A 10,778-nucleotide genomic window follows, 5' to 3' on the forward strand; every position below is an offset into this window, starting at 1 on the left:
CCGGTGGCGCACTTGGGAGTGCGGTGGTGCTCCCGCCGAGGGTTCGGATCCCACATACAGACCGGTTCCCGCTCAGTGGCTGAGCGAGGTGCGGGCGCGGCGCCGCGGGGTGCGATCCGGTTGTCGGTCCTGGTCCGGTATGGGCGCGACACTGCGGGTGGCGATCCGTTGCCGGACATGAAAAAAAAAAGACAAAAAAAAAAAAAAAGAGTACCAGTCAAGAGATTTTTCAGGGAGTATTTGCTATCTATTCTCAGTTGGGGAAACTGTGCTTTTTATTTGGTTCACATACAGCACAAGGTTTCATTTGAAGAGTGTAATGTCCTCAACACCCGTCTTTCACCTTCCCTGGTGTAGTGTGCAATTTGGTTAGAGCTGGTTTCTGGTTTGGGTTAATCGATTTCATCTCAGCTCTAGAGATGGGTCCTGACAGTCAGGGTAATTCTAGCTCACAGTGACTGACCCGAGTAGCTCTTGACTAAGCCCCTCAGCCAGAGAGACTGGTTCAGGAATAGTCTACCTAGCTCAAAGTACAGGATTCTTGCTCAATACTGAAAGAGGGGAAATCCTCTCTCAAGGTAGGTAAGTGAAAGGCATCCTGCAAACACCAGGGCACCTGCCTAGGATGAAGTCGACACTGTGAGTGGCAGGATGGAAAACAGAGAACCTGCGCCCTTGCAGATAGCATTGAGCATCCTGCCCTCCCCAAGCAGTCAGGTGCCCCCTGTCCCCTTTATTAAGCCCAGTCTGACTTGGATTTCCTGTTACCTGGCATTGAGTCCTAATTACTAAAAGGGATCTGAGGCTGGGTAAAGCAAGTTGGGTAATCACTGCTAAAGGAAGCAGAGACTTCCCTGAAAAGGATTTGGTGAAGCCAGAGCCCAAGCTGGGCTTGGAACCCATCTCGACTTCTAGTTTAGTGCCACCTGGCATGCAAGAGGTAATAGGACTCGTACTGAGATAAGGTTCATCTGATTCTTTCAACCTTCCTGGGCCAAGGAGAACATCTCATTTTGGTGCAAGTGTGCTCTGGACCCCACTTTGATTTTCCTTTTTTTGACGGCTGGCTAGTATGGGGATCCGAACCCTTGATCTTTGTGGTGTTTGCACCACATTCTACCAACTGAGCTAACTGGCCAGCACCCTTTCCACTGAGCTAATCGGCTAGCCCTGATTTTACTTTTTAACAAACAGAGCAAGTCTAAGGCTTACAGCCCTCAGCACACAATAGTAGGTAGCAAGACTTTAATGTGTTTTGTCTTTTTTTTATGATTACCTTCATTAATGGTAAATTAGACTGGTTTTCCTTTTTTTGTAGTGACATAGTTTTACTTTATTTAAAAAGGGAAGTTGAAACATACTAAGAACATAAAGCAGTTAGGCAGATGTAGCAAAAATGACAATGATGGCAGTATGAACGAGTATAGTTTGGGAAACACTGAGCCATGGGAAGTACAATGTACCGGTTTAGAAACGGGCTCACACACCTCCTCGTTCATAGCAGGAGAAGACTTTCTTATGAGGCTAGTCTTTACCCAAGGCCAAGGCTGCATGATGGGGTTGGAAACATTGGTGGCTGTGGACTCAGATATCCTGGGTCCAAGTCAACATCTTCCCTTTTCCAGCTGGGATCCTGGGGAAGGTTAGCTTCTCTGAGCCTTCATGTCAGCACCTGAAACCTGGAGCTAATAATCCCTTTATATATATATATATATATTTTTTTTTTTTTTGGTGGGGATTGAAGGAGTACGGAAGGATGGTTTTGAGGACTCAAGTATCTTGGATTCTGGTGCCCTATAACTAGTCACAGGAACTATATATATACTTAGTGATAGTTAGAAAATACTTCATAGATATATGTTCAGGATGTGCCCTGAGCTTCGGGCCCTGTAGGTTGCCTTTGTAGGCAAGGTGAAGAAGGCAAGCCCCTTGCATAGATGCCCTTCTATAGGGGACAGGGTTCTGTTTGAGCTTTCCCAGGTGCTCTCTTCCCAGGGATGCCGATACAGCTTTGCTGGCAGACTGAGTGGCAGCGGGCAAGTCATGCAGCTCTCTTCCTCCATGATCCTCAAGGCAGGGTATTTCCATTTGATTCCTAGACTCCCAGATGGCTACTTCATGTCCACAACAGCTGTTATGATCTGCTCCAGTCTAGACGGCAGCCAGTATGGTGCTCATACCAAGTACATTGGAAAAGCCCTTTCATTTCTAGCTGCTTTATCAGTTTCCAAAAGGTGTCCAATCTGCTGATACCCATTTTGCTTCACTTATAGTAATAAGACATTAAAAAGGTACAAGATTTTTATTTCAAAAAGAAGTTTAGGCTTAAACAGTCTTACATCTTAAGGCAGATGGTGTCCTGGAGTGGGGGGGGGGTTGCATCACAGACACATGACACTGTATTTTACACACATGTGCAACCAAACTCATTTAAGTAGTGTGGAAGATTCTGCCCTTTATTCCATCCATAGGGCATCTGTCCTGGAAATGGCTATGGACCTTCCTTCCTGTGTCCTTAGTTGGAGCACTTTGAAATTATGACGAGGATTTTCAGGGGGTGATTTTGACTAGATGCTACTCACCTTATATCCTGATTTTTGAGCACAACCCCACCTAAGTTAAAACTCTACTACATTCAAATTATACCGAATGTCCAAGTTACAGTATTAAAGTGGGACAAGTTGATGGGAAGTAGCAGGATGCAAAGAATTATCAAATGGTGACTCTCTTTTGTTGCAACTTCAGATCTGATTGCAAGCCAACCTTCCAGCAATTGTTGGGAGAAATGCCTTTTTATTTACAAACTCGACTCACTGCCGAGTTTCTCAGCTGGGATGGTCTGAGAGTACCTCATGGTGATCAATTGATAACTGATATGTTGGAATGCCATTTCAGGATGGTGAGAATGGCCTCTTTTACTTCTAGTCTTTTGGGAGATTGCAAGTTTGAGATGTGCCTACACGACACTGGTGAAACATGCCTGCAATTGGTATCAACTCAACAAGCAGCAGGATGACTAAAAAATAAGGATCACAATGGGTTAAAAAAAAAAAAAAATTGCCTGACCTGACGCTCTGCAAAATACATATTCAATCAACATGCTTTAATTTTTTTCAGTAATAAGATTTTCCATCACTCAGGCCAAGTGACAAACTTTAGAGGTATAGACTCACTTAGAATTCATTTTGGTCCCCATCTTGAGGCGTCAGTGCTGGTAGTTTGAAGTCGAGGTAAAGGAACCATTACTCTGTATGGCAGTGCTTATTTGGCAAGAAGTAGGTTTAATTGCTTGTAGTAAAGTGTTTCCTCCCAGTCCTTAATAGATCCAGTTTTCAAATCTGTCCATCGTTTTGTTCACTTCTGAAATGGGCATCTTTACAAATGGGCAGGCATTTGTATCAAATAAACACACAACTATAGGGCAATAAGAGGGGCAGATCCTTTTCTGCTTGGACTTTAAGAAGAGACAAATCTGTTTGATAGACTTCTCCCTGTACTGCTCAATGACAAGGAATTAAAGATGGGATGAGAAAACGCTTCTATGTGCTGTAAAGGGAGAGGAGCCATAGTTCTGGCCATCTGATTCTGGAACCCACTGCCACAAGAAAATCTGAAGGCCAGAAAAGTTTTTTGGGATAAGTAACCAGGTTTTTTCCTTGCTAAAATTATCTACAGAATGGTTCAGACTACAGTAATAGGCATCTTCTAAGTGGCAGACTGCCACAGCTTTTAAGTTAAATGATCTCCAGATTATTCCAAAAGCAAACAGTAGCAACAACATTCTTTTAAAATGGCTTTTATTGAGACACTTTAGGGCTCCTGCAACATTTTCAGTTGGGAATCTTTTATTTCCAACTCTTAGGTTGCTAACCTCTTTTCTTTATGCCAGAAAGGCACATTCCCACCACCTTAGCAAGGAAGCATACTTATCTGCCTTTGCTCAAATGTCCAAACAGGACCCCAGACCCCCATCCCCTTGCTATTTTGCACAAGTCTTATCAGTCCTCCATGTGGAACTCATAAGCCAAGGCCAAATTCTTCCCACTGGTTACTTAGGCAGAGTGATTTCCAAACAAATATGAGATGGTTAAACTCAGCCGGTATTTCTGATTTGGTAATCTGTAGCATCTTAATTTAGGGACATCCTGTCCTAAATTTTAGCTAGTGCACACAGAATTTACAATCCACCTGTACCACTGATTTTAAATAACTCTATGCCAGTCCCAAATACTCTAAAGTTTCTAGTCTATTCTTGCACTTTCCTGTGGTTTCTGAGAGGCATTAACATTTTAGAGAGGTTAGTCAAAGCTCTCCTCTCAGGTAATGAGACCATTAACAAGATGAGTCTTTTAGAAAGGGTCTTAGGAGTTATGTTAATCAGCCACCTCAGACTTGAGAGATGTCTCTGTGACTGACCAACCCTCCACATGGACTGGAGCATCCTACCATTGTTAAAATTGCTGAAAATGGTGGCCCAATTCTGCCTCCTTGCAACTTCCTGCCTTTTAGTATGAGTTGCTCTTGGGCATCTATCTATGCACAGTAAATATACAAGCTCCTTCCATCTTGACAGTCTGCCTGTGTCCTCTCCAAAGCCCTTCTGTTAATAGCAAGATGATCTGAAGAGTTATAATAGAGGCAGGGTAGCTGCCTGTGTTTAGTACAATTATTCCCATTATAAAGTGAAAACTAACATTTACTTTAGAAGAACGCACGCTAGGGTATTAAGATTCTGCTTGCTTACAATTCAAAAGACATGATTAAGAAAAAAAGTTTAAAAAAATTCTGTTTGCAAATTAATGCCAATTTATGTTTACATCCTTTTATAATCCAGATATTTACATATATATGCAGACTCTGTTCCTTAAAAGGGGAACTGAAAAATTCAAGGATGTTTATTTTTGCAGCTAAAAGGAAAATATACACACATAAAATCAAAAGAATTTGTAACAGGTGCCTTGAGAGAAAGCATTCTTTATGCAAACAGCAGATCTTGGTTTTCCACAAGTTTTCTCCCTGACTTTAGCTTCCATCTCTGATGAAAAAGTCATGGCATCTAATGGCACAAGATATAATGAACACACAGGACTGTCATGTGTAATAAAGCAAATATTTACATTAAGCACAATACAGCAATTTATTTAGATGTTTAAAATGAATACAAAGGGAAATAAAGATCACAAAATTATACATACTACAACAGTGTGTCATATATTAGATGGTATAAATGAATACACCAGAATGGTGTTTAACTAAAGATAAAACTAAATACCCAAAATGCAGCACTCATTGGTTTGCTGCTTCAACACAACACACTTTTTATACAGATCTAAAAGTGTCAAAATTAGTAGCTGCAAAGTCAATGCTTCCATGTGATTTTTAGCTTAAAAGATTTCAGAAAATGGATCTGAAATACCAGTTTTTGTTTTTGACAACTGTAATGTCAAGGATATTCAGAACAAGAAAAATTCTATAATACAAGAGAGTCCAGATATATATCTTATGTGGCTGGCCTCTGTTGCAAGATTGTACAAGGTTATGTGCAAAAACTAAGTTTGTCCAAAAGTCCATACTAGCGCCATTTCAAGCTTTTGCTAGGTAAACTAGATATAGCATTTATTACACAGCAAGGGCAACACTAAAAAAAGAAATCTATGATAAGCACACAGTAACAATATCATAAGCATCACTTGAATAGATCTAAAAGACTGTACAAATATACATTTCAACTATTCAGAATGAATACATGAAAAAAACCGATTTTCCCAAAGTCTGCTATACACATTAGACTGGCAGCTTGTATGTTGGCCCTATACTACCATGTGAATCAGGATAATGCTTCTCAAGGACAGCCAACCAAACATTTTACAGAGGAAAAGAAATGTTGAAAAGGCAGATAAAATAAACCTCTGCTTTTCCTGTGTGCGTTCATGAGCCACCAGCTTATTAGTTTTTCACATTTAGTTACCATGTTTGTCAGAGAAGGTTCTGAAGCAAGATCAGCCAATCATGTAGACTTAGAAATCACCAGTGGGACTGCAGCGACCACATGTCCCCACAGCCTGCTGACCAGTACTCAAAAGGCAGTACCAGTCAGAAGATATCCCTTCTTTGCAGTCATAAGAAATAACAGAGGTCCAGGCTGTAACATGTCACCGATGAACCTGGCACTTATGCCTGTTGGCTGCTCAGTTTAACTCCGGTTAAGCTGCCATGCATCGGCTCAGCTACTCCATCGGTCATGTTGTCAAACTGCTCCCCATCCTCACTGTCAATTGTGCTATTCTGCCACTCAATCTGGGGGTTAGATAAACGCTCATCATTCTCTGATGCATTCTTCCACTGTGACTGGTCCTTGGACCAAAATCCTTCAACTTTTCCATAGGAACTATTCTTCCATTTCAACTGCTCTCTGTCACCTTGCATGGTAGCCTTTTTTTTGGCAGCTGGCTTACTGCTCCTTGCATCTTCACTCTGGGAAGACTCATCAGACCAGGTTCCTGTTTTCATTTCGCATGTATTGTCCTCAAAGTCCGACACTTGTTGGGAACCAGGCCCACTCTCAGACCGAGAAGCACCATCTTTCCACTCAACAACATCGTCTTGGTCAGCCTCACTATCAGAAGCATCATGCATTAGTTTCGGTGGTTCCTCAGTCAAATGAATAGTTTCATATTTTGAACCATCCTCCTGTTTTTGGTCTAGCTTTTCCTCAGATTCTAAAGCATCCTCAGGAATTACCTTCGGTATGTGTTCCTCCGGGTTATCGTTAGGTATTTTAGGCTCAACTTCAAAAACAGGGGCAAAAGGGCTACCACTTCCATTGGATTCTTCTTCTAAATTTTCAAAACTATCTGAGGAACTGTCATCTTCCTTCCCAAGGTTGAGTTTTTTGTCAGCAGTCTTACTAGCATTGACTCTGGAATCCTTCTCATCATGATTTTCAAAGAGCCACTCGGCATCAAAATCCATCTCATGCTTGACTTTATTTAATTCTTTCATGTTAAAGCCCAGTAACACACCAGGCTTGTACTTTTCACAATCACGGACACACTTCTTCCTCTTGTTACTAAAATGGGAAGCAATGTCACTCTTCCACAACCATAAACTAGCTGCTAGCTTCTCAATTTCTCTTCTAGTGGGATAGGGCTGTTTGTTGAAATACTTTGTTAGGAAGCTTTTCCTGGCTTCATAGGAATCATCTTCATGACCCTTGGGGTCTAAAGCTAAAACAACAGGCTCTTCAGGCTTCTCTTCAAAGAAGCTGGGTGAATCGCTATCCTCATCTAACTTTCGCTTTTTCAGCAAGGGAAATTCCATTTGCTCATAAGTGCGCTTCACTGGTGCCAGGCCTGGAGACTGATTAAGCCGAGAGGGTGCATTGGTCTTATCCTGGCCATTTTGGGTCTTTCCAACACCCCTGCAGTGAACTAGATGCAGAGTGATAGTCGAGGCGGTCATGTTGCTGGTGTACACACCAAGGCAATGGATACATTTGTAGGTGAGCTTTTTCTCCACTGGATGAACTGTCTGAATAACCTGGTGCCTCTCTCGTAAGTGATGTGCAAGTGCATCAGATATGGGTCCTTTTAGGATTGAAAAACAAAGAGGGCAAAGGGTTTTCCCAACATCTTTTTTATAGGGCACTGCAGCTTGAGGTGAACTTTTAACAGGGATATCCGCCTTTTCCTGAACTTTTGGCTGTGGCTTTGGGGGAACTGGAGGGTTATTTTGGGCATGATAAGCAACAGATTCAGCTGGGGCATCCCTCAGGTTGTATGTGGTAACCAGGAGATGGATGTTAGTGTGACTGCCCTGCTGCAATGTCAAATCAAAACTTAAAGTAGAATCTGTTTTAGGTCCCATCTCTTCATCAATGTGAACCATCCGCATGTGTGCTGCCATCTTTTCCACATCATTGAAAGTTGAACGGCAATACGGACAAGACAGACCATGAATTAACATGTGGTTGAGCAGAGTATCTGTGGGTAAATAGCGATTACAGTAGAGACATTTGCTAGTGAAGTTGTGTATTTTCATAATATAGTTGGCTACTGCTGGGACTTTCTCAGCTTTATGTTCTTTTTCGAAGTGCACACTATAGACATTTTCAGGAAAAAGCTCATTACAGATTGTACATATTTTCCACTTTTGAGTTGAGGAAGTATTGGCTGGGGGAGGGCCTGTGGCAGCTGCAGTAGGTTTGGAACTGGACTGACCTAATACTCTGGATGCCTGTGACTGGGAGAGGGAAGGAGACTTTAACTGGCCCGATGAGAGAGAAGAGGCATTAGCAGACTGCAAGGAGTATCTTGCTGGTGCTTGGGACCTCTGCTCTGACCCAAGCCCATAAGATCTTCCATTTCCACTTGGAAGTAACTGCTTCACAGACTGAGATTGTTGAGGGATGGAAACTGGTGCGTTGCCACCTAGACCAAGTCTCATTGACTGACCAACGCCATAGCCCTGGCCTACAGATTTGACTCCATAGTTGTTCTGCTGTAGATGAACATTGGACATCATGTTGACTCCTGTTGAATTTAAGTTAGGCTTTGGTATTGAGAGTCGATTCACCATCTGTTGTGATGGTAAAGACCGAACATTTCCAGAAGCAAGGGAACCAATTCTTGGTGGGAGTCCCATGCCCTTCTTCTCTTGAGGTTTGGGAGCAATCAGCATCAATGGTTTGGATCGGGGAACTACCACATTTGTGTGTCCAATCATGGCAGTGACCTGATAGCCTATGCGTTCATGGTCTTCGATGACGTGTTGTACCAAAGCTTCATAGGACTTTGGCATGAAAAGGCATCGCTTGCAGTGAATACTACTCTCTTCCCGGGCACTTGAGCCTAAGGGGACTGCACCATTGAGTGATTTTTCTCCTGCCTTTGCTATGTAAGGTGCTGCCACGTGCTGAAAATGTTCCCTGTAAATGTGCTTCCTAACTATTTCATAAAGAGGATCTCGGTAAGTGCACTTCTTACAGTAATAAACAGCTTGCTCTACACTGTCAGCCTGCTTAGGTTTAAGGCCATCATTTTTGTTTTTATCTTTGAAAGTGCTGAGGCTGCTACTTGGTGCGCTGGCGTTTGGAGCATGAAATATTTTAATGTGTGTTTCCAAAGTCTTTTTGTCTGCATTGAAGGTACAGTAGGGGCAATTAAGGAGAATCCTATTTTCAAAGTCTTCACTATGGACATTCCGGAAATGACTCTTGTAGGCAGAGAAGAATTTTGAGGAAAATGGACAAGCGCTGCAGCAAAAAGGTTTTGTCCGATAGTCCTAAAGAAAACACAAAAACTAGAATCAGAATGCCACTTCAGATAGGCAATAACAGGTTCTAAGCCTCCACCCCCCCACGCCCCAACATTCTCAGAATGCTATTTTTAGAATGGAAACTCTATAATGCACTGATTTTGGTATGTTCAGAATAAATTTATGAAGTAGAAACTCAATTGAAATAGGTGTTTTAAAACAAATTTACTTTTATTTATGTCCCACAGTGTAAATTAAACACTCAATGCTAAGTTCTTCCTCGATGTTTAAAAAAGACCAGTCACATTAGTTGATTGGTTTTAGACACAAACCAAAGACAAATGGCTTCAAGAAAAACATTTTACAGTTAGAAATAACAAAAATAAACTGTGAAATCATTTTCACTTTGTGAATCAGGAAGCTGCTGAAGGGTTCAGATTTACTAGATAGTTATTGCCTATCAGGGCTCAGAGTGTTTTAGTGCAATCAGACAATTAAAGATATACCTTCCTTTTATCCTTTCCATCATGGAAACATTTTTATAGAAAAAAGGCAAATCTCAAACAATTTTTTTCACTGATCGAAGTACAATTGTAGTATTCAGGTTTCATGGCTGATCAAAAAACTACTGATTTGAAAAGTTGGCTTTCTTCAATAAGCCTTGCTGTTCCTTCTCAAGCAAGAGCCTCTTAAAAAGAGCTAACGAAGTGACAGCTGCTTTGATTCAAATTAAGAAGTTAAATAAAAATATCCTACAGATTGTGAGTGCATGGTGTTTAAAAGCCAATAATGCACGGCAGAATATACTGATATCAAAGAGCAACTTTCAGAATTACGATCGTTAACACTTGTGCAGCCAGTCCTTTGATGAAAACAGATGAACACAAGCTTAGCAAGAGATTACCTTTTTCCCCTAGAAACCTACTTTGTTTCAAAGATTGGTCTGAACCAAAATGAAATACTCTGCTTTTCCTCAAAGCTCAATCTTTCTTTAGTATTAGGTTATGAGGCTTTCGGATTCATAAAACTGAATTAAATAAATGATATATCCCACTGGAAAGCTTTCAGTCTAAGACTGCTGGTTGATATCTTTTCCTGGGCTATTAAGAAAGAACCACCTCAAATTTCCAAGGTGGAGTTTAAAAGTACTAACTCCCTGCCAAGTATGCTCCAATAGATGAATAGATCACTAATGCAGAATTAGAATCACTACTGAGGGGCCGGCCCATGGCTCACTCGGGAGAGTGCGGTGCTGATAACACCAAGGCCCTGGGTTCGGATCCTATATAGGGATGGCCGGTTTGCTCACTGGCTGAGTGTGGTGCTGACAACACCAAGTCAAGGGTTAAGATTCCCTTACCGGTCATCTTTAAAAAAAAAAAAAAAAAAAGAATCACTACTGAAATAGGTACTGACAAAATTTGAATCAACAGGGGCCAGCCCGGTGGCGCACTGGATAGTGCGCCGCTTGGGAAGCGCGGCGGCGCTCCCGCCGAGGGTTCGGATCCCACATACAGACCGGT

The 10,778-nt window shown here is 41.8% G+C and overlaps 1 protein-coding gene across 2 annotated transcripts in view; it reads right to left on the reverse strand.

The window, feature by feature from the left end:
• Positions 1-3,780: 3,780 nt before the first annotated feature.
• The window catches only part of ADNP (activity-dependent neuroprotector homeobox), a 33,215-nt gene continuing 26,217 nt past the window's right edge, over positions 3,781-10,778 (reverse strand). For both annotated transcript variants that reach the window (XM_008565919.1, XM_008565918.1), the window contains exon 4: positions 3,781-9,282. In XM_008565919.1, coding sequence (XP_008564141.1) covers positions 6,172-9,282 — 3,111 coding nt within the window. In that variant the 3' untranslated portion in view covers positions 3,781-6,171. The remainder of the gene's footprint in view (positions 9,283-10,778) is intronic.

Source organism: Galeopterus variegatus, unplaced genomic scaffold, assembly GCF_000696425.1.
Source record: "Galeopterus variegatus unplaced genomic scaffold, G_variegatus-3.0.2 Scaffold213, whole genome shotgun sequence".
Lineage (NCBI taxonomy): Eukaryota > Metazoa > Chordata > Mammalia > Dermoptera > Cynocephalidae > Galeopterus > Galeopterus variegatus.